The following is a 25,342-nucleotide window of genomic DNA, read 5'->3' as shown; positions in this document are numbered from 1 at the left end:
GTGTGCCTGTACACTGTTCACTTGTGCATTTAAAGGTACTTCACCAGAACCATCTACCAGTTCCAGTTCCAAAAAGCGCTGTGTGATGCCGCACTCCATAATGGCACCTTGTCTACATGTAGTATTAATGGTTCTACAGAAGCAGGCAAAAAGTTAAGGTACGCATTTCAACTTTATCTTCTTTAATGGCTATATCTCATAGAGATACGGTGAAGCAAATGTGGTTTGTCGTTGAAGATTTCACTGTACTATAGTGATACAGCTCGGGTCTTAATACTGTACAAACGGATGAATTGATTAGTTTGTGGTGAACTTTGACAAAGCAGATCAATCCCAAAAGTAACTTTGTTGTGCCAGTGTAATATTTCATAGACGTGTGCGCTCCGTCCCTCACGTTAGAGTTAAGCCATCAACCACAGAAACATGTGTCCAGTGTGTGGTAAGATCTGAGGGAAGAACATATCAGAATGGAGACATAAACCCATTATTAAAGAATCGATAGAATATGTGGTTGGGGGTGGTGCCAAAACCTTTCGAAGCCTTTTGTCTGTACTGCAAATTTGTGATGTCTAACTCAAAACCCAGCGTTTTAAACTCCTTTGAAGTGCCTGTTTTGTTTTAACCTTATTCTGGAGTCCCTATGAAAAGGAACACGTCTTGCATCCATATCAAGTTTTGAATTTCATATTGAGACACTACAGTCAGTGTGGACGTTACTTGTTTAATCAAGAAGATTAACTATGTCATTTTGTTAGGGAAATGCTGGAGCTAGGCAGGTCTAAACCCTGGACCCTGGCTTTGGAAAAAGTGTCTGGGGAGGTGAGGATGAATGCCAAACCACTACTGGATTATTTTGATAAACTCCATGTATGGCTGAAAACAGAGAACAGTAAACACAAGCGGACTGTAGGCTGGGAGCCATCAATAGACTATTGTAAGTAAAACATGAAAAATTAACACTATTTTCAAAGTGATTCTCCTTTAAAATGCATCAACACTTACAACTAATTCTACTTTGGACATGCTGTAAGGATCTGTCAGTGTTCAGGGGTGCGTCCTGGCTCCGACACTGTTCAATGCTTACATGGATTGGGTGTTGGGTAGAGTTGTGGAAACCAGTGACTTAGGTGCTTTTCGTGGCAAGGAAAGGTTTGACCTTGACTTTGTGGATGATGCTGTGATCTTTCCTCTGTGCTTCATGGTCTAAAAATTGAGTGTTGAGGACCCCTTTGGCTGGAGAAGGCCAAGGGGACAACCATGCTTCACCTGAATATTCTAATCATTTCCCACGTATGCATTTAAATACTGACCAGCTTTGGTCCTATTTTGAAGGACATGTCACTCGACAACAACGGGTAAAGAAATGCAAACGTGCCAGTACCCCTACATTATACATAAAATCCTGTAAAACCTGAGTTTTAAAAATATTTTGGGTTCAGTACAGGGCCTATGTATGTATTTCAAATGGAGACAATATTTGTTGAGTACCGTTGTTTTTTTGTTTTTTTCCAGGTGGTATTTGCTGATACAGATTCTCAGCAGATGCAGTACATTATATATGCAGGCTGCTTGAACCCTGTATGGGAAATAGCAGCTAAAGTAGAAGTTTCATTTGTTGCCAAATCTAACAGTGCTTGTGCCACAGCCTTTAGACAACAGATTAGAGAAATGATACATGTTTTATCATACTTACTATTGTTTTTGACATATCACATTGTACATTTGTCATGGTGCAATAGGGTAGACTGCATGCAGGATAGGATTATACTGAAATGAAAAAATGTGTTTTTCAAATGGGAGAAAAGTAATTAAGTTAATTACAAAAATTAAGTGTGGACATACTTATCTGATGTTATTCAATCTTAAAAATGAATTTCATGTTCATGTCACCTGTTACAACACAACAGGATGTGACATGTTGTAATCATGACCTGTCTGCGCCATGGAACTCCATCTCAATCACATTTGGCCAATTAAAAAAAAAAAAAAAAAGTTGTTTTTTGGAAACTGCATAAAAAAGCATCATTTTGTTTGCAAAATGTAAAAAAGCAGCACTTTTTTGCAACATTTTGTTGTAAAATGTGCAAAAACAAAAAAGCTATTATTTTTTTAATAATGTGTATCTGTGTAAAAAGATGTGCATTAACATTAAAAGCTTGTGATCTCTGTATTATGGTTTTCACAGCCACTAAATCTGAGCTGTAATCACCCAATCAGAGCAGAAGAAGGCCAGACCACACTAACTGAGCACAGATCTCGTTTTATGCAGAATGATTATTGCAGCTATTGGCCTAATTTACCTATTCTGATGTCTGTCAAGCTAAAAGTCCAAAACAAAATATCTGTTTTATCACTTCAAATCACAGACCTACATCATGATGTAAACTGTCCAGTAGATGGCACTCACATACCTACCACTGAACCTAAGCAGACCACAATACAATGAATTCTCATGATTTTAACTATGAAATCTATTTTAACAGCAAGATATACAACTAAAAGCATAAATAAGCAATGATTATAAAATGAATAGTGAAATGCAAGAGTTTTAATGAGGAGTATATAATTAATCAGTGATGTGTGCAATATAATTTTGTCTTTAAGGTGCAGTCTGTTGTGATTAATGGGTAGGAATGGTAATGCAATTGACAATTCAATCTACATGTTGCCTAGCAGCCATCAGATCTGTATGCCATCAAAAATGTATTTATTTCTTGATAGGACATATAGTTTGACTGTGGGAAAGATTACTTTACATTTCTAAGCCAATAACTGCACCTAAAGGCTGCACTGACTCTGGGCTGCACACATTTTACATTTGAAATTCTAAAATTATGTCACCATTTTTTTTCAATCTGCTATTGTGCAGCAATACACACAATACACAGGACACATGAAATCATTTGGTATGTTATATGCCATTAGTCAAAATGCTGTTTGATCCAATGACTGCATTTTGCCGCCCAGTGCAAAGCTACACTGCACATACATATATGTTCATGTATCCATCCCCTGACTTGTTGAAAGAAAACTGGATGTAAAGGTGACCATATTTGTATTAACAATAATCATTATTACCAATGCCAATGAAGTTGGAGGATTTACCCCTGTTTGTTTGTCTGTTTGTGAACAGCCTGGAGCCCACAATTTTTCATATATCCTTATGAAATTGTTACTGAAGATTCATATCCCAATAGGCAAAGACTGATTCAGTTTTCAAGGACATAGGTCAAAGGGCAAAGTCAGAAAAAATCTTGGAGAATTGGAAAAAGTCTATCTTAACATTGGATGGATTTTCAAAAATTCATAACTCTCAAAAAAAGGTCAAATTTCTTTCATATTTGTAGGATATGAAATGATGGTACAATAGGATGGTATAGTTTCTCAACTGACAAAGTTTGATCCAGATTACAGACTTTGTCCCCATTTAAATTTAACATTGAAAACCTCATTTAATGTATATTTTACATTATATCTTAATCAAACATGCCCCAATCACTCTCATATTTGAATGTGAGGTGCACAGTGGTACTCACTATCACCTGACAAAGTTTGATCCAGATCTGACCAGGATTGTAGATTTTGTGGGCATTTTAATTTAATATTGAAAACCCCATTTTGTCATGATTGGGTCTGTGGGGCTTAGTGTGTGTTGTATATTTTCTCTGTTACTTTTTGTGCTTGGGTTTTGGTGAAGGATTTCTCTTGTCTGGTGTTGGGTGCTTGGTGTTGGGCATGTCTCTCCTGTCCTCTCTTCCTGCGTGCCACTTCCCGTTCCTAAACCTTCCTCACACACCTGTCCTGCATTTCCTCATTATCACTCCTCCTATATAAGTCACTCCCTTTTCATCTTCTAGTTCCAGTTATGAGATTGTTGCGCTTTTGTTTTTTCCCTCTACAAGTGTTTGTCATCTGAGTAGTCTCATCCTGTTTTTACTTATCTGTATACCAACCTGTCTGCCTGTTTTTTGGTTCCTGTCTCTGTCTAATGCTTTGACTACTGTTCCTACCTTTTTGTGTACCTGTACTTTTTGTTCAACCTGCCATCACTGGTTCTCAAGACCAGGCACCTAAGTGGCTCTACTATTCTACTCTACTCTTCTATTCTACTCTTCTTTTTTTTAGCTATACCTTAGTACACACTAGTAGAGTTCTACTTTAGAATTGGAATGTATTATAGAAGACATACCTTACTGAATTTTCATTAAACTCTGTAATGCTGATTTTTGAATCCTGCATTTGTGTCCTACCTCTTCATGCCATCGAGTGTGTCACATTTGATGTACATTTTGCATTATATCTCAATTAAAAGTGTCTCAATCACTCTCATTTGTGACAATGAGGCGCAAACTGTCACTCTCAATGAATATACTAAATTTGAGCTGCATCTGATCTGTATTGTCGATTTAGCGGATATTTAACATCAAAAGCCCTTTTGATCTATTTTGTATTTTATTTTAACTTATGAAAAGCCACTTCTAACAGCACTTTGACCTTGAAAATTTTTCCAAGGTAAAAATTTGTGGAATTGTGCTCTACCAGAGCGGTGCTCACGTATTTGTTCAGTGTCTGATGAACTCTACAAATGGAGGCTCTCTACAGGGGCTTGCAATAGTATTCGGCCCTTTGATACTTCACATATTTTAATTTATTTATGCCATTTCAAACACAAAAAGTAAATCAGGCTTCTCAATATAAAATTTTCTAAAATTATCTTCCTTAAACTCAAACGCAAAGAAATCTCTACAACCTAATATAAATTAAAACTCTAAAAAGGCAAGATGATGGCTTGGATAAGTAATGGACGCCTTTGGTATAATACCTGTAAATAATTAGTTTTATGTCCAGTTTCTTCATACAAGTCAGGGGATGGATACATCAACATTTTCAAGTCACTGAATATGTCAGTTATGAAGAAATACAAACAGTTTGGCACTCTATGGTAAATCTGTGTTTAGTAGACAGTTCTCAAAAACTGAGTGAGTCTGCAAAAGGAGAAGAGTGAGGAAAGCCACCAAGACACCCAGAAGAAATTATTGGCTTCTGTGGCTGTGATTGGAGAAATTGTGCACAGTGCATGTTTTGCGTTTTGTATCCCGTTTTCAGCTTCATGATGAAGTGGAGCAGGAAGGATTCTCTTTCACCAAAACATCAAATCTAGGCTTGCATTTCAGATGTACCTTCTGACAAATTGTAGCTGAACTTTCAGTTTTTCTTTTAAAGAAAACCCCTCCTCTGTACCATTTCATAATGAAGCTGTATAACTGGTGATACAAAATGCAAAACATGCACTGTGCACAATTTCTTCAATCACAGCCACAGAAACATATACCTTCTTCTGGGTGTCTTGGTGGCTTTCCTCACTTTTCTTCTTCTTGCACAGTCACAGTTTTTGAGAACTGTCTACTCCACAGAGATACTCCACACATACCATATGGCACTCGTAGAGTGCCATATTGTTTGTATTTCTTCATAATTGGTGTGAATAAAGTCCAAGACATATCCAGTGACTTGAAATGTTCATGTATCCATCCCCTGACTTGTCTGAAGAAAACTGACTAGAAAACTGGTTATTTACAGGTATTATACCAAAGGGGCTGATTACTTATGCAACCCATCATCTTGGCTTTTATATTTTTAATTAATTTATATCAACTTGTAGAGATTTGGTTTGACTTTGAGTTTAAGGACGATAATTTTAGAAATGTTTATATTGAGAAGCCCGTTTTACTTTTTATATTTGAAAGACATAAATAAATTAAAATGAGTGAAATACCAAGGGGTATGAATACTTTTACAAGCCACTGTATATGTACAAATGTCTGTTATTCCTAAATTGATATGCATATATTTTTAAACCTGAGTCTGCACTACAGGCACATCTTGATTATTTCACTTCAACTCCATGTGGTGGTGTACAGAGGTAAAATTATATATACATATAAAAAAATGCATCATTAGAAGTGGGCATGGTCCAGTTGTCTGCCTTCTGGTTGCCTTCCATGTCTCATGATGGGTCTGTGTAGTGGATGTGGCAACGTGTCACCTGTGTATGCTCCCTGACTTGATTATTAAATGAAGCAATCACTCAACTGATGATTAAGAAAATGACTTAGAAAGGACGAGGGGCAGGATTGAATAATCATATGCTTCTTCCTACTATACCACATTGATTTATTCATTTTTAAATTCTCTAGATTCACCACATGCCATTAAAGTGAGGATAAGTTTGAAGGCTGCCATGGGAGCAGATGCTGTGAGTATTATTAAACATTATATAACTATATTATGGAATACCCAGTCTATATATGATACATGATGAATATTGACTCAGTAAAATGTGTTTCAGTATCCCTGGAATGATAACGAGTTCTACCTTTTCAAGACCAACATTGCTTATGCTATGAGGCAGTACTACAGTCAAAAGAACCTGACTATTCCCTTCAGGTCTGTATCACATGCTTCAACCTGAGAGGAAAAACAAATATGTGACATGTTTTGTGCTTCAGTATTCATTTATGTGACATTACTAGAATTTATTTCTGTTTACAGTTCAGAAAATGTTGTGATTTACGATAAGACTCCCAGAATATCTTTCTACATGATGGTTACATATCCGGCGAATTCTTCCAGTTTCGTCTCAAAGGGAGACTTGGAGGCTGCTATAAGGTGAGACCAGGCTCCACAAGGTGGCAGATGCATTTTGGCACCAAAACACACCTCACATTATGTGTGGGACCATGGATCTCTTTTCTCACAGGAAAATGATCATGTTATGAAATTTGCTGATGATATAGTAAGTGTTGATTTCTTGAGTGTGCAGGATCATATATTCATACATCTGGCAGATGTTTTTATCCAGTGTGACATATGGTCACATGCTCAACCAAAGTAGTAACAACACGGTGAAAGTATTCGCATCACAAACAGCAGGTTTTGCCCGGAGGACTTGAACTTGCTTTGCCAAGTGTTTTTGTGTGTATGTGTGTTTGGATTTGCAGCAGACACACTATGAAATTAAACTGTTACATATGTTGTAGGTTATATTTGTCTTTCAATTTGCATACAATTACCCGTTGTTGAATTGTTGCAAGTTTTTTTTTTTGTAAATTTTTTCTGTATTTGCTAGTGTTGTCTTAATTTGGAAGTGCTGTGGCCCCTCACCGTAAATAACACCAGAGTCAGTCTGTAACTATGTTCATATGGACAGCAGGAATCTGATTATTGACTCTATCTATCTATCTATCTATCTATCTATCTATCTATCTATCTATCTATCTATCTATCTATCAAAAGCCAAGAGGCCTCTGTGTACGTGTATGCATGCATTCGTGTGTATGACGGCGATCACGGACAAACTGGGGAGAGCTGACATTTTGGTATGCTTACATAAAAGAGCTAAGTCCACATATGCCCTCAAAGTTCAAGGCCACCTCCAATCTAACGACCCGCGGAGCATGTGGAGGGGCATCAAATGCATCACGGACTACAAAAAACAATGTAGCACACTGCTCTGCAGACCCAGCACTCCCGGACACTCTGAATGCCTTTTATGCGCGTTTTGAGGTGTCCAACACCACCACCCCCTCCCGAGTCTCTCCCTCCACCAAAGACCCCCCAGTCAGCAACATCACTACAGCTGAGGTGAGGAACGTGCGGCAGAGGATCAACCCCGGAAAGGCCCCGGGCCCTGACGGAATACCAGGGAGGGTCCTTAAAGACTGTGCACACCAGCTGTCTGAGGTTCTGGCAGATATATTCAACACCTCTCTGTCCCAAGCCAGAGTTCCGCCGTGCCTCAAGACATCAAGGATTATCTCTGTGCCAAAGACCTCTGCACCATCCTGCCTCAACGACTACAGGCCAGTTGCACTCACCCCCATCACCACAAAGTGCTTTGAGAGACTGGTGATGAGGCACCTGAAGTAGACCATCAATTGTGACTGGAGATGAGCACCAGTATGCGTACAGGCAAAACCGGTCCACAGCTGATGCCATCTCCACCGTGGTGCATCTGGCCCTCTCCCACACAGAGAACAAGGACTCCTATGTGAGGCTGCTGCTCCTGGACTTAACTTCTGCGTTCATCATCCTGCAGAAACTGGTTTCCAGGCTGGCTGAACTAGGAGCCCCCTCAGCACTATGCAACTGGATCCTGGACTTCCTGACTGAGAGGCCACAGAGTGTCAGGATCAACACCACCTCATCCTCCACCATCATCCTGAACACTGGCTCACCCCAGGGTTCTGTGCTCAGTCCACTGCTGTACACATTGATGACCTTTGACTGCAGAGCCCAGCACAAGAATAATCTTGTTAAGTTTGCAGGCGATACAGCAGTGATCGGCCTCATTAGCTTAGAACCTGACACTGTGGTGCAGAGACAACAACCTCATCCTCAACACCCAGAAGACCAAGGAGATAGTTGTTGACTTCCGCAGGTCACCCCCCACCATCCCCTCCCCCCTCTACATCAACCGAGCAGCGGTGGAGATTGTCTCCTCCATCAGGTATCTTGGAGTCCACCTCTCCAACACTCTCACCTGGCACACCAACATCACAGCTGTCATCAAGAAACCCCACCAACGTCTCTAGTTTTTGAGGAAATTGGGAGGGGCCGGACAGAACACCGAGGTCCTCAGGGCCTTCTATAGTTGTGCAGTGGAGAGTGTCCTGTCCTGCTGCCTCCCTGTGTGTGGTATGGTGGCTGCACAGTGGCGGAGAAGAAAGCGCTGCAGCGGGTGGTGAAGTCTGCACAGAGGACCATCGGATGTAGCTTACCACCCATTGGGAACATCTACATCTCCAGATGTAGAGACAAAGCCACCTGCATCCTCCGAGACTCCACCCACCCTGTGCACAGTCTGTTCACACCCCTTCCCTCTGGAAGGAGGCTGTGCAGCATCCAGGCAAAAACGTCCAGACTGAAAAACAGCTTCTACCCGAATGCTGTCAGACTGTTGAACAGTTCAACATCCACCACCAAGCTGTGAACATTGCACTACATGCACATTGTCACTTTCTTAATACTCTAACGCTGCTGCTGTTGCCGACCCTGTGCCTTGTATATATATTCTATGGCCACAGGGGTGCACATAATGTACATTGCAAAAGTTATATTGCAAAAGTTTATACAATAGGTTAGGTTGAAAAAACTGTCCCAGTTAACTACACCACGACCTGGAGAAACTGCATTTCATTCTGCCTGTAAGGGTCGAGTGACAATAAAAGTAAGTCTGAGTCTGATTTGGGTCAAGGATGAATGCTGCGAAAACAGAAAATTGACAGGACAAATATTTTAGGAGAAAGTAGGGCCATTAGGTAACAACAGTGAACAATGGACGTTAATAATTAAATTCTGGACTCGCATGCCATTCCAGCAGGGGGCGATAAATCGTCTCTATATTAAAAGCCAGGTGGCCTCTGTGTACGTGTATGCATACATGCGTGTGTATAACTTCGATCACAGACATACTGAGGAGAGCTGACATTTCCTGTTTGGTATGCTTATGTATTCTTGGTCAAGGATAAATGCCACCAAAAACGGAATGTTGATAGGAGTAATATTTTTGGAGAAATTACGAATATTATGTAACAACAGTGAACAAAAAAAAAATGTCAGCTACCTCTTTTATAAATACTACCCAATATGGAGCCAGTGGATCCCCACAGGTAATGTGCTGGTTCTAAATAAGACCAATTTTGGTAGTAGTGTTTACCTGAGTTGTTTACAGAATATTCCACTCATATTCCCATTTACAAGCTATGGAACATAGTCTGATTAATGACTCATGACCATAGTATTTGCCCAATACCGTACACAATGCTGTTAAAACTCCAATAGGACATCATAGTCTGATGAAGGTGTATACATGTCTACAACACACCTCGATAGTCTGACATAGTCTGATTAGGACCTTATTTATGTGCTGTTTATACTTCAAACTTCAAGTATTATCTTTATTGGGTTAATCAGTGAAAATAACACTCTTGATCAGTTTAAATGTTTTTTCAATTTTTCAATTCAATTTCAATTTCAATTGCACTGCACACAGGTAAAGTCTAACCTTACCAACCCCCAGAGCAACAGTGGTAAGGAAAAACTCCCTCTGAGGAAGAAACCTCAAGCAGACCAGACTCAAAGGGGTGACCCTCTGCTTGGGCCATGCTACAAACATAAATTACAGAACAATTCACGGACGAATATACAAGAAATGCTATTGGCACACAGGACAGGAGGCTCGCCAACATGAACACAACTCCCATCTCTGGATGGAGCTGCACCTTAAACAGAGAGAAAAAAACGAATCAGGGATCAGAAAGACAAAAAATAAAAAAATACTTTAGAATTTGCCAGCATTAAACAACAAGAAAAACAGAGAAATACTAAGGTCATCGCCGGCCACTAGCCCTAAACATCACTAAAAGACCCAAAATTTAGGTAAAGTTGAGGCCGCAGCCCGCTCCAATTACTAATAAATGAATTAAAAGAGTAAAAAGCGTAAAACAAAACTGTACCAGTATGCTAGCCATATGAAAGGGAAAATAAGTGCGTCTTAAGTCTGGACTTGAAAATCTCCACAGAATCTGACTGTTTTATTGACGCAGCAAGATCATTCCACAGAACAGGGGCACGATAAGAGAAAGCTCTGTGACCCGCAGACTTGTTATTCACCTTAGGGACACAAAGTAGTCCTGCACCCTGAGAATGTAAAGCCCGGGCCGGTACGTAAGGTTTAATTAGGTCAACTAGGTAGGGAGGTGCCAGTCCATTGAATAATTTTATAGGTTAGTAGCAGAACCTTAAAATCTGATCTCACTGGGACAGGAAGCCAGTGAAGGGATGCCAAAATGGGTGTAATGTGGTCGAACTTTCTGCTTCGTGTCAAAAGTCTGGCTGCAGCATTTTGAACCAGTTGGAGACCCCTAATGCTAGACTGCAGTAAACCAGAAAATAGAACATTGCAGTAGTCCAATCTAGAAGAGATAAATGCATGGATCAGGGTCTCAGCATCAGCCATAGACAGGATGGGACGAATCTTCGCTATATTTCGCAGGTGGAAGAAAGCAGTCCTAGTAATATTTCTAATGTGGAGGCCAAAGGACAACGAAGGATCAAAAATTACCCCAAGGTTCCTCACTTTGTCAGTGTGATGTATGACACACGAGCCTAGGCTGAGCGTTAACGGCTCAAATTGATGCCGATGTCTCACTGGACCAAGAACCATCATTTCAGTCTTATCAGAGTTTAAAAGTAGGAAGTTTCTAGACATCCAACTTCTCACTGCTGCAAGGCAATCTTCTAAGGATTTTATGTGAACGGGATTACCAGCAGTTATCGGCATGTATAACTAAGTATCGTCTGCACAGCAGTGAAAGGTAATCCCAAAACGCCGCAATATGTGCCCAAGGGGTCCTATATAAAGGGAGAAAAGCAGGGGGCCTAAGACAGACCTCTGTGAAACCCCAAATTTCATGTCACTAAGGTTAGAGGTAGTGTTACTGTACAAAACACAGTGAGAACGACTGGTCAAGTATGACGTCAGCCATGCACTCCCAGTAATCCCAGGAGGAGGCCTATATACAGTGACAATGTAATACGACTGATTTTTATTCTTCTGACCTTGGCAATATGTAATATCCTGAGCAGAGTGGAGAATCAGATGCTCAAACAAGTGATATTTGTAACCCCCAACAGCTAATAAGCTAAACCTAGATTTATAAATAAGAGCAACACCCCCGCCTTGCTTCACATCACGAGGGACGTGACTGAATGTATAAGCTGGTGGGCAGGCCTCATTTAAGGGGAGGACAGCTGTAGGTTTAAGCCAGGTTTCACATAGCCCAATCATATCTAAGTGATGATCAATAATTAGATCATTGATCAACAATGATTTTGAGGACAGTGATCTTATGTTAATGAGACCCAGTCTAAGGACCTCAGTGTGGTTGACAGTTGAACTGTTTGGGTATAGGAGTGGTTCCAGAGTAGCATATAAAAGATGCCTAGAAGTAGGTTTAGGTTTAAGACATTTCACGCACGTTGTAGGTAGCAGACACGAAATCTTTGCTATTGCTGGAACAACCACTGGGCCATCCTCAATTTCAACATCATCCAATATAGTAATGGGTATTAAGTTTGGAAAGCAAATCCCTCTATGATTTTTATGGACATGACTACAGAAGCAGGCCACAGTCTCAACTTGTTGAAATTCCCTCCCTGGCAAATAAACTGCACTATCACAATAGTGGATTTTCTGCACTAAATTCCCCGCTAAGCTAATGGATTCCACACACACAGTTGTCATAAGCCTTGCAGGGTCTCTAATCACCTGCTCCGTGGCCTGCTGTAGATTCCTAATGTTACCCTCCCTGTAGAGCTCTATCTATGTTCACAGACAAGATGGCGGCGCCTTTCCCAGTAGGGTGGAGGCCGTCCGGCATCAGCAAGCCACAGCAGCCCCAGAACGAAGGCCAGTTATCAATAAAGCTAAAGCCTTGCTGTCTACAAAACTGCGCCAGCCACCTATTTAATGATGTCAGCCTGCTTAACGCCTCATCAGTACCCCGGGAGGGGAGGAGACCAGAGACTATTAATCAATGCTGACACATCTTTCTGGCAAGGCCACAAGTCCTCTCTATGTCCATTTTTGTGACCTCTGAGTGCTTCATCCTGATATCATTGGTGCCAATGTGAATAACTATGTGACTATATCTCATGTCATGTTCCTTCGTCTGTCTTCCCTTCTGCAGCGTCAACACCCTAAGATGAGATGCAATGTCGGGAGCTCTGGCCCCAGGAATACATTTAACGTCAGCCGGCGTCTGTAACCTGCCGTTGCGGGTGATAGAATCCCCTATCACTAAAGTCTGGTGTTTTGGCCTGGAGACAGGAGTGGAAGTCACTTGTGGGCTCAGAGAATTCACATCTGGCAAATCCAAGGGGGAGAACCGATTCACAGTTCGCACTGGCGAGTGTGATCGGGGTGCCACAACCGGGCACCAAGCCCTACAGGGCTTCCTCCGCCTAGCCACAGTCCGAAAGCCATCCTCCACAGTCGGCGTTTCTAAGCTGATGCTAATGGACTCACTAGCCGGCCCAACACTAAGCTCATCTGGAGTGCCCATAACATCTAACTCCACTGAGCTAAGAAGCTGCTCTAACTTATGGACATGGCTCTCTAAGAGAGCCACCCTTCTTCCAATATCACGCAGGATTTACGGAGGGTGTAAAGTAGAATTAGTAGTGTACTTTGTGCACTAAGAAATTCAAGAATGTAGCCAAACAAACACGAGCTAACCAATAATGGATAAGCTAACCACTCTTAAGGCTCACACAGACACAAATAAATTTATTAAAATTCACAGCAGTTACACTAAAAACTAACAGAAGCATTAAACAGGTAAAAAAAAAAAAAGCAGCAGCTATAAAATACACTAAACCGTTCATTAACTAACAGGAGTGTAAAAAAATGAAATGAAAAAATGATGTCGGGGTCTGAAATAGCTAATGCAAGCTAACCGCTAGCGAAAATGCTAGCCGCTCCTAAGATTTTACACAGGAGTAAAATAATTACTTAAAATTCACAGCAATTCAACTGAAAAACGAACAGAAGCATTAAAAGGGGTAAAAAAAGAACAGCTATAAAAAGTAACAACGGAGAGGGGAGGGGTCGACCTAGATAGCGAAAGCTAACTGCTAGCGAATGCTAACTGCTAGCGATTCACAACAGGACTGTTGTTCAATAACGTTCAGAGTAGATACAATTAATAACCAGAAGAGTGCTAAACAGAAATAAAAGAAGCGTATACAACCATGTGAAGTTCAGAGTGGCGTCACAGCAACAAACAATCCGTCAGAAGCAAGTTGCCAGATCTGTGAAAATCAAATCAGTTTTCATCACATTTAAGACTGTGCCCATTCTCTTATTAAGTTTGATAATTTATTGTATAGTTACTGGATATTTAATTATTTTACAGTGTACAATAGCGGTGTTTTATTTGTATTATGATTGTTGTAAATATTTTTATGCTGCTTTCTTGGTCAGCTCTCTCTTGTACATGACATTAGTTTCGTTTAGTTTCAGTGAGACTTTACCTGGTTAAAGGATAAAGGATATATAAGTTGATCGGGCTGCTCGCTGGGACATCCTGAGAATTCATAAGATCCCCAAAAGGTTACTGCACATCATAGACAGCCTATACAAAGATAGTCTGAGTGCTGGACTGCATGGAGACAGAGACTGACTTACCTGACAGAGACTGACCTTCCGGAAAATTGGCAAGACGGCTGTCACCAGAACCACGACCCCTCACCTGTCCGTCATGATTAATGAGTTGGGCAAGGCGATGCATTCTCAGACTGTGCTAACTCTTAAACTCGGACGCAAATTGGATGGCATCTCGGAGCAAATGCGCACCTTGCAGAGGAAGATTTCAGAGATCTGGAAATATTCATAATTTGGGATCTGGTTTGTTCATGTGAGACTGTAAAAGTGTTTTTCACACCTCAACCACAAACATGGCAGGCTTATCATCCTCTGAAGGACAAAATGCCCCGTTGTTTTCCTCCAGAAGAATGTCTACGGCCTTGGTGAACTTTCGGCTGCCCCTTATCTTCTCTAACTCCCACACGGACAGAAAAAGAACTGACTGACTGTAAGCACCTCCCCCATCCCAGCCCCCGCTCACGCCACTCCCCCCAAGCTGCTGGCGGTGCAACTCATGTTTGCAGCGGCCTTCATCCACTTTGTCTCAATTCAGATGACGGACTGTTTCAATTTAGAGCACATAAACAATGTCAAATGTATATGTGTTGTCTTTAATTTTGATGTCATTATTACGGTAAACAAGTAATAATTGTGGATTAATTGTTGTATTTTGTCTGAGGTAATTGGAGTGTAAACATAATTTCGTTGTTGCATTTGTAATGACAATGACAATAAATCTCTCATTCACTCATTCAACATGGAAGTATTACAAAAAAATTAAAATCCCACACCATATAAAAACACAGCATTTATAAAGCACTGCTTATGTGGAATAAATAAAAAAAAAATTCAATCCCAGTCGGTACCTGTGGGACCACATCCACTGCTTATGTGGAATAATAAAAAAAGAAACAATACACCACCACCACCCCGACACGAACTCATGCCTTTCAAAAGCTCTGTTTACCAGTCAGCGACTTTACCACTGAGCTACGGAGCTGTTCTTTGAAAGCTGTGGGAATCTGCCTCATATCAGGAAGGACATGGAAGTATTACAAAAAAAAATTAAAATCACACACGATATAAAAACACCGCATTTGTCAAGCGTGTTTCTGCGTGTTCTGATCTGACTGTCTGTTTCAACCTGGGAGCAGCCTGTCCATGTGTGCGCTGTGCGCGCGCGTGCTCGCTGCAGCACGTTGTGAAGGTGATATGTTTTTATTTATTGCCACTTGATAACTGCAGACAGACACACGTGTGTCACAGTGAGCAGTTGTTTGTCCATGTCCATCCAAACACAGTACATGGTGTCCAGCCGGAATGTCCAGATCCACAGATTTCCACAGGTGCTTCAGTGGGAGGACACACCTCCTGTCATCTCAGCGCACACACCAAAGCCACACTTGTTTGGGACTTAGACAAATTTCTCTGCGAGTACGAAAGTGATTGTCTGCAGTCTGTTATCGTGCCAAGAGTGCGACTGGACACACATTTTCTAAGTGCCATGCGAGCGGTGTTAGATGTTCGTGCGTGTCACCTGGAATTTGGCCGGCACCTGCTGCGAGAGGGTGCGTTCAGTTCACACAGTGCACACTTTGTCTTTTAAGAGCTTATGTGCGCAAATAGTTGTAGCAACAGGTGTACAAGGCGTTAGAGGCAGGGATGACATTACACGGTTTGCACACAATTCCTGCATCATGCGCGTTAAGTGTGCACTTCGTCCAAACTTTGCACTATGTGTGAAGATGCTCGAAAGGAAATCATAATTCTTGCCTAATAATAGGACTTGGTCAGTGACTGCATCAAAGTCACAACCACTCAATCACTGATCATATGTCCTTTGTCAGCATCAACAAACAGCCAACAAAATTAAAATGGGATGGAATCATTAATAAATAGATGGGAAAGAGTGTAGTGTGTGGTTATGTAAGTGGAGAGTAGAGTGTATACGTTGAGGAGAGTATTGCATGCTACTTAAAATACTGCATAATTTGAAAATGGTGAGTGTCTGGATTATTAGTAATGAATACACCATGTCATTGGCCTATGGTTTTAGTAACTTTGTTTTTGTTTGTTGAACCATGCCATTGGTTTTCCAAAAGAAAAAAGTCAAGTCAAACCAGTGGCATGCAACAGGAAAATTTTTTGCTAAGGATAGAGAATACAATAACTTGCCTCTGTATAATCTATCGGACATGGTGATCCTTGACTTTCCTTCCCCCCTTATAGTCAATTTCCTGTGTTGTTTCTCTTTTCTTTTCTTCCTTTGAAGCACAAAAGTGAAAATTGGTTTGTTGTTGTTATCTGTCAATACCACGTGATTTCTGGGGAATTTGCTTTTGCAACAGAATGCAAACAAAACTACATGACCCCAGCATCACTTTCATGTCATAACATTGAGGGGTTTTCCCTTAATGGATGCCAGCATTCTGAAAACACACACACACACACCTTCAACCGCTTACTCCAATTGAGGGACACGGGGGCTGGAGCCTATCCCAGCAGTCATAGGGTGTGAGGCAGGGTTCACCCTGAACAGGATGCCAGTCTGTCCCAGGGCCACATATAGACAAACAAACACATTCACACCCACACATACAACTACAGATACTTTAAAGTTTTCAGTTCACATAACATGCATGTCTTTAGATGTGGGAGGAAGCCGGAGCACCCGGAGGAAACCCACGCAAACTCAGGTAGAACATGCAAACTCCACATAGAAAGGCCACAGGAGGGAATTGATGCCATGGCCTTCTTGCTGTGAGGCAACAGTGCTAACCACTGAACCACTGTGCTCCCCTGCATTTTGAACAGTTTTGGTTTAAATCTGCAAGAAAAAAGGGCTCATTCTTCCAAAAGTACATTAAGTATTTGCTGTAACTTGGATCCTGTAAGTATCATTTGTTCTGCTTGTCATTCTGAGTGAGAGATTTGTCACTCAGAAAGGGTCAAAATGGCAAAATACTGTGAGGCTTGAAGTGTGTGACATTTTGTAACCTAAATATGTAAACTGTTGATGGTAGCAAATAAGCAGCGTCCATGCAAATTTTGACCTGTCTGGAGTGTGTGGAACAGCTGAGATAACTGAAATCTTGACATTCTTATATTTACCAATGTTATATTAAATGCAGGAAACTGACAACAAGAAAATAGCTTGAAATTCTTGAGATGTCTCATTGCTCGTATTACAACAATTTTTGTTACAATTCGCCCTATTGACGTATCCCATAATCCCTTGCGTGCCAGAGAGTCGCTGCAGTCAAACAACATATAGAGAATCAACACCATGACAGTTGTAAATGAATATTATACTACAAAAATGTAATTTTTTAAATGCTTTTCATCACGTTAATAAGAGACTGCTGCATGATACCCTGAAAACTTGCTAAAACAATTACAGTGGTCCCTCGCTGTAACGCGGTTCACCTTTCACGGCCTTGCAGTTTCGCCGATTTTTTTTATTTTTTGTGCAATTTTGCATGCTTTTTTTTTTAACAGCGCATTGTGTTCTGTGTCCTTATCAGGCGGACCGGTCGCGGCACCGGTCGGCATCACCGCGATTGCTCTCACTGCACCGATGCGCTTACTGAGTCTGCGGGCTCGGTAAACGCAGCAGCGGGCCACTCACACCGCCTCCCTCTCTGCTGTGCGGAGCTGTGCCAAATCTGGCAACAGGTCCAGAGACTATGCTCGCTGTTTTGATGCGGATGTTGACCGCAGCTGCAGAGCTCCGTGGCCACCGAGAGAGGACTTGGATTCTTTGTGGGTCCCGCATCCGTACTTTCGGAGGCAGTGAGTGAAGGGAGAGCACGCGCATTGTGTTCTGCGTGTGTGTTTATAATCTTCTCGCCCAGAAGAAAAAAGAGTGTTTACACAGGAGAGAAAAGTGAGAAAATGTTAATGCCTGTTTGAGAAAAGTGTATAAAGTGTGTAGTGAGGGGTTTACAGCCTTAAAACATCTATAATAATTGCAAAAAATAGCGCTGACTACTTCACGGATTTCACTTATCGCGGGTTATTTTTAGAACGTAACTCCCGTGATAAACGAGGGACCACTGTATAATAAATAATCCGTGTCTGTTACACTTAATCTGCGTGGAATTTAATAAACGCACACCGAATTTCAGACATATTATATATATTAGTCTGGAACAAAGAGGACAAACAGTGTTGTAAAGAACAATAATCAAGACGTTAAAGAGCAAACCAGAACGACATGATCAGGAAGCGAGCGAAGCTCACAGCAGCTCCCATTGAAAATAACAGAGAGACAGCCTGTGATTCTATTCTATTTTACATAAAACAAATGCAATAACAACATCTACAAACCCAGAGAATATATTCATGAGAGTTTTAGGCACAATATAAAAATAGTTTTATGTTGCAATGTTAATTCTGTTGTCCGTGTGCAGCGGTTAAAGTGCAGCATGATCAGAGCATCTCAATGCAGTTCTCAATGTTACTAAGATCTCGCAACGCGGCGAACTCTCCGAGGTTTTGCGGGATTTGAAACGTCAATAGGGCGAATATGCGTGCGAGAAAAGCAGCAGCTGGAGCGCTCCTCTGTGATTCAGGAAGTGATTAGAGGTATTTTCAACAGCTAACTCAGACAGAAAATGATTAATCCGCTACAAAATAATTATTTTAAATAGGCAGCGTCCAGCGCACAATGCACGGCAGCCAGTGGAACAAAGCGCAGCGTCCAGCTGGGAACACAGCGGATGGGATCGCCATGGCGATGTGCGTGCAAGTGCACGGATCAAAGTCATGCAAGTGTCAGGGCACCTTTACTGTGAGGGCAGTGTTGGAAATTCATAGTATAGCTCAACTTGGAAGTGGAAATCCAGACAAAAATGAGTCATTATACTTTGCACCTGGGTGCAAATCAGGTTTCAGTTTCAGAGCAGAAATGTTACCATTATTCTTACAATAAACATTATCATTTATAGGACAGAGGTGGGGGTGTTTTGCTTCAGCGAGCACTAAAAACCTCGTGTTGATATTGATCCCAGGTTATCCCGTGATCGAATCAACGATGCCTTCCAACTAGATGACTATACCCTGGAGTTTGTGGGTATCCCAGTGACGCTGGCCCCTCCTGTGGAGCAGCCTGTAAAGGTGTGGCTGGTGGTCTTCGGGATCGTCATGGGAGTTGTGGTGCTAACGGGGACCTACCTCATCGTTTCAGGCATCAGAGAGCGTAAGAAGTGAGTATGAAGTCAAGGATTTTGTTATTGATATCACATCACAACATTTGAACACCAACAGTGTGACTTTGTGAGATGTGGCAACAGTTCTGTATTTGTGGTATGTCTGCAGAATGTCTGCAGCGACACGCACAGAGAACCCCTATGATACACATATTGATGGACAGGTGAACAAATCTTTTGATGAGAGTGATGAGGAACACACCGGATTCTGAGCTCACTGCAGCCTCACAAGGACAAAAAGAACGTGTTCTACCAGCTGACTGTACAGGATACTTGTAATCAGTGTTCAACACCTGTACAGTGTCTTGCTACATGGCATTTAATTCATTTTTATTTCTTTTTGCTTCCCTTACCCAATATTTCCATAACTCTACTATGTGTACATTTATCAGAACTGCATTTTGTCAAATTTCGTCCACATTTATTAAAAATGTCTTTTTTAAAGTTTTTGTTGATAATTTAGATACTTGAATTCAAAAGTTATATTTTTGTCCTTTACGTATCACTCTCTATAAAAGACTGATGGTCACATTTTTGTTGTACTGTTTTGTCATTTTGTTTAAATTGTATGTCAAACAGCAGTTTCAGCTTTACCATATTTATATTGTATTTATTTTCTTTCCTCAATGAAATTTGGCCAAAAATATGGATTTGAAGGACTGGTGGAACCCTGACGTGCTTGAAAAACCCTCTCGTCAACATAAGCATGACCTATTGTTTATGTCTTGAAGCAGAACCATTGCTGACATCTTGGCCTCAGACCAGGATTAACAGGCTAAACCACTTCAAATGGATGGACTAAATTTTAGGCTTTGGACTACAGTAAGGTCTAACTTGTCTAGTTTGTCCCCATGGTGCACCACCTATTTGTGTTTGGCTAGAGTTTGTGTACTAAGCCTTAGTCTCAGTCTACCTCCCTTAGGCCACCCAGTGAGCATTTGATGTTGAAAAGACGATCAAACAATGTCTATGCCCGCCATTGAATGAAAATATGTTCAAAAATGGTTGAAATGTGAAAGATTTTCAACATCTATTTGGATTTAGACCGTTTTTAGTCATGACTTTTAATAGTGGTGTTTTTCAACCTGTATAATGAGTAAATTATAATTTTGAAGCCTAGCTAGCAAGGCATGTCTATATTTATCATTTAAAACCTGGCAATGAAACGTCTATTTATAGATGATGAATAAACATTCACTTGTAAACCAGTTTTCAATGTATTTTCACCATAACCATTTTAAACATCTATTCAGCATTAAAATCCTTCCTTTTAGAAGTCTTAATCAATAACCCTAACATTTTTTGTTAAAACTACCAACACACAAATTAAAATTTGAAACATCATTCTGGCTGTTGAGACACAATTACCCCACCATCAAATGTCACATATCCTCTTGACTACCAGGTATATCCTCCTGACTACCTTCCTGGTAGTCAGGAGGACATACCTTGGCCGCTATTCACAGTCCCATCCACTAGATGACAGTGTTCTATGCATTTTGACCCAGAATACATAGAACGCTATTTGTTGCACTGAATCACACTTAAACAGAATTTTCAGTTTTGCAAGTGCCTTTTTTTTTACAAATGAAAAAAATTGCATATTTACAAATACACAGGGGGTCGTTTTGACCGTTGGGGTTTTTCTGTAATTATTGTATGGCTTTTGCCTTACAATATAAAGCGCCTTGGGGCAACTGTTTGTTGTGATTTGGCGCTATATAAATAAAATTGATTTGATTTGATTTAATGCTCAAACCTTCAGAATTAGTGCATTACTTTAAAACTAAAAGATATGTGTGATATTTTTCACTTTGTAAAAATGACAGAGTTGACATTAATATTGATACACTGTCCGGAATTAGTTTGGTTTATAAATAAACCATAAGTCAAAACTGCATTGCTTTTGATGTCTTCTGCCACACATGTGGACCACTGCATGTTGAATGTAAAATGTAAATGACACTTCCTTACAGCAGTGGGCAGGGTGCACAAAGACTGAAGCTCTGGCTTGTTGTTTGTTGGGTTTGTGATGCCTTTGATTTTACTCAGAAACATGCAGTGCTTAAACTCAAAACTGGCTTGTCAGTAGCTGACAGTGTACCGGAGTCAATACTAAAAGTTAGCGGTTAGCTGTAGCTTCCGCTAAATTTTTAGTGGTTTATTGGTTTAGCGTTATAAAAGTTTACTTTTTTTTTTAGCTGTGCCCACCACTGGTTTTGAAGTAATCCTTCAAAGCCTATAAAAAGGGAAATCTTGAGTACTGTGTGCGAAAACGTGTGGTCATTTTAGCCAAGCCAGTGGTGCTGAACATCCGTGAGAGGAACGCACAACATTTGCGTGCAAATCCTTGCGCCTGCAAAGGATGCACCAGTGCTGCTCGAGCTTTGCGTGTGCACTGGGCAGCATGTCAGTGGCTCTCACGCGGTAAGTGTGTCCATCCTGCTTCCACAGAAAAATTCCTGTCCCATCCCAATCCCAGGCAAAGGGTAAAAAATAAAATAAATTCCTGTCCCATCTCATTCCTGGTAAAATGACTCCCATCCCGCTCCCATTCAGAATGACTCCCACTCCTGTACCACTCCCATTTTTTCCTTTGTAGTTTTTAGGCAATACACCAAATTTGATTTGATCTTCTCCCCATTCTTAGATTACTTTGTGTTCTGCAGTTTTATTTCAGAAGATATCGCAACAGGAACAGTTAATCTGTGGTAATACAGGGAGGCACTTATTGCCTAAATCCAGATTTAAAAAAAAAAACTAAAAGACACAAAACATAAATAATTCATTGCCTATGGTCGTAGTTTTTCAAAATGTGTTGGTGGACACGTAATGATCCTGACATTTACTTTGACTTCTATTTCTGTAACTGCAGAGCAGACTGTATGAAACCAACATATTTCATGTTTTGTGTGGTCAGCTTTATTTTTATTAATTTTCTGTTAATATATATCCATTCCTACATTTAAGGCCTGCAGCATTTTCCAAGAAAAAAAGGTTGGATTGGCAGTTTATTCTAAATGTAAGAATTAAAGGTTCAGATCTGGTCCAGAACTGTTCCAGAACTGTAAAAGTGGAGCTGTGCCGGATCTGGGCCAGAGTGCAAAAAGTGTCTGGACTGGATCTGTTTTCTAGAATGGTACCAGATGTTGGACTACATCCGGCCCAAATCCATTTGCTGTCTGGGTTAGCTCACCAAACAGTTGTGCAGGTTATTCGTGTTGCCGCATTATTTTACCTCTTACCACCGGAAAATGGTGGCTTAAACTTTAGAGATCAGAAGCTCATAAGTTCAAGTCCCTGACAAGAAAATCGCTAAGTTGTTCTTGATAAAGCTCCTAGTGCATCTCCATCACACATAGTCCAGAAAAAGGTGTCAATTATTTAATGTTGCTGGTATGACATGAACATGATTTCATGTTTACAGATCATTTCTCTTTTTGCATACATGAATAAACCCAGAGCTACACACATATTGAAAAAATGTAGACAATCAACTACACAGGAAGTAAAGAAATAAATTATCCACAAAGGGAACAGTCTGAAACGTCAACATCATGTGGAGAGAAATACAACTTCTTTGGCCATAACTGATTTAAGACCTGTAGAATATACTGAGACATTCATTTTCTATACCTGCTTACTGCAATCAAGGGGCCTGTCCCAGCCTATCCCAGCAATCATAGGGCATGATGCAGGTTACACACCCTGACAGGGACACACCTCACATATCTCACATGTCCCTGTGAGATCAGATTTTAAGGTTCTGCTACAAGACTATAAAATTGTTAACGGACTGGCACCTCCCTACTTAGCTGCCCTAATTAAACCCTACGTACCGGCCTGGGCTCTGCGTTCTCAGGGTGCAGGTCTACTTTGTGTCCCTTGGGTGAATGAAAAGTCTGCGGGTCACAGAGCTTTCTCTTATCGTGCCCCTGTTCTGTGGAATGATCTCCCTGCATCAATAAAACAGATTCTGTTGAGACTTTCAAGTCCAGACTTAAGACGCACTTATTTTCCCTTTCGTATGGCTAGCATACTGGCATAGTATGTTACTATGCTTTTTACTCTTTTAAATTCATTTAATTAGGAAATGGAACATGCCGCAGCCTCAACTTTATCTAAATTCTGGGTCTTTTAGTGAAGCTTAAGGCTAGTGGCCGGCAATCACCTTTGTATTTCTTTTGTTTTTCTTGTTGCTTAATGCTGACAAATTATACTGTATTTATTGTCTTGCTGATGCCTGATTGTTTTTTCTTTTCTTTTCAGAGATGGGTGTAGTGTCTGTTTCTGAAACCCTCCTGTCCTTTGCACCCACAACACTTCCTGTATATTCATTTTGTGAATTGTTTTGTAATTTCTGGTTGCATGGCCCAAGCAGAGGGTCACCCCTTTGAGTCTGGTCTGCTTGAGGTTTCTTCCTCTTGTGTTACCTGTGTGTTTGCTCTAGGGGTTGGTAAGGTTAGCCCTTACTTGTGTGAAGCGCCTTGGGGCAACTGTTGTGATTTGTCACTATATAAATGAAAATAAATTGAAAATATAGCTGGATAAACACATTCACACCTCCAGTCAATTTAGAGGCACTGATTCACATACCCTGCATGTCTTTGGAAGTGGGAGGAAGCCAGATCACCTGGAAGGAACCCAAGGGGCTGGACATGCCAATTCCACACAGAAATGCCCAGGTGGGAATTGATCCCATGTGGAGGTCGAGGGTCACCAGTGTAAAGGTTCATGGCTCATGTCGTGGAGTACCTATGTGGAAGTTGCGGGTTGCCAGTGCGGAGCTTTGGAGAAAGCTCCTGGCAGCTGGCAACATGCCATATCTCAATGCCGCGGAAGGTGAGCATGAGAGAAAAATGAGTCCACACACTAAGTGAGCTTAGAAGTGAAAAGCTTAACTTTATTTTCCAGATTCACAGCATTTATACAAGTTGGTAAACAGTGAACAGGAAATGCTTGGTTTACGTGCACAAAGGAGGGACAGCGAGACTCCGGCAACAGGCTTTGATCTGTGCCTTTGATCATTTGTCTATGATCGCAAACAGGTGGTTGCTGCCACCTGTGGTTCGTGGGTGACATGAAACAGATCTTTAATGTCTGGATCTAATACGCGTTGCATCTCGGCATGTTAACACCCGGTCGGACATGAAAATGCATTAACAGGCAGAAACAACAGAATGAACTCACATATGACTGTGCTTGGTGACTGAAAAGAGTTTATAGCAGGGGTGGGCAATTAATTTTTACAAGGGGCCACATAGGGAACCTGAATTATGTCCGAGAGCCACACCATCGATAACTCAGCTGTCTGCCATTACAAATTTTACAAAAAATTACCTATTTAATAGCTTTTAAAGGTAATTTTTATTCTTGTAATAATATGTAAATATTTAAATATACCTAAATAAACCTCTCTAATGATTTGCAACACACAAGCTTGACATTTTTAATATATGTAATAATAATCACAGACCTCATGAGGGCCGGACAGAGATATGCAAAGGGCCGCATGTGGCCCCCGGACTGCAGTTTGCCCAGGTCTGGTTTATAGTGAACAACTTTCTTGCTGTGGGGCAACAGTGCTAACCACTAATCCACTGTGCCGCCTGTACTGAGACATATTGAAAGCAAAATATAAAAGGCATAAAAAGTTTGATAGTATTGTTAGATAATATCTGTGCTAATTCTTTGTTTTATGTTGGCTATTAAGTATTTGTGTTATTTGGAAGTTCTGAGCAATATGTTAAGTTTTACTCTATCATCTGTCCAAGTTTCAGATACAGGGAGAGCTCCCCTGTTGGTGAGAGCCAGTAACATTAGAAATATGAGACTAAACCACACCACACCCATGTTAACACCCACAAGGTATAAAAAGTGTTGTATGACTCATTTTAGCGGCCTTTCACAAGATGGACACTGT

The 25,342-nt window shown here is 40.9% G+C and overlaps 1 protein-coding gene across 2 annotated transcripts in view; it reads left to right on the top strand.

Moving 5' to 3' along the window:
- ace2 (angiotensin I converting enzyme 2) overlaps nt 1-19,950 on the top strand; it is a 48,315-nt gene extending 28,365 nt beyond the window's left edge. Inside the window, exons 12-19 of one of the 2 annotated variants that reach the window (XM_034194602.1) lie at nt 36-158; nt 756-929; nt 1,373-1,377; nt 6,198-6,256; nt 6,350-6,447; nt 6,553-6,669; nt 19,222-19,416; nt 19,529-19,950. In XM_034194602.1, the coding sequence (XP_034050493.1) occupies nt 36-158; nt 756-929; nt 1,373-1,377; nt 6,198-6,256; nt 6,350-6,447; nt 6,553-6,669; nt 19,222-19,416; nt 19,529-19,631 (874 nt within the window). In that variant the 3' untranslated portion in view covers nt 19,632-19,950. Of the gene's footprint in view, nt 1-35; nt 159-755; nt 935-1,372; nt 1,378-6,197; nt 6,257-6,349; nt 6,448-6,552; nt 6,670-19,221; nt 19,417-19,528 lie in introns of both variants that reach the window. The other variant, XM_034194609.1, reaches the window with a different exon arrangement.
- Nucleotides 19,951-25,342: the final 5,392 nt, after the last annotated feature.

The sequence above is a fragment of the Thalassophryne amazonica genome, chromosome 2 (assembly GCF_902500255.1).
Source record: "Thalassophryne amazonica chromosome 2, fThaAma1.1, whole genome shotgun sequence".
Lineage (NCBI taxonomy): Eukaryota > Metazoa > Chordata > Actinopteri > Batrachoidiformes > Batrachoididae > Thalassophryne > Thalassophryne amazonica.
This window is presented reverse-complemented; position numbering and strand designations above follow the sequence as displayed.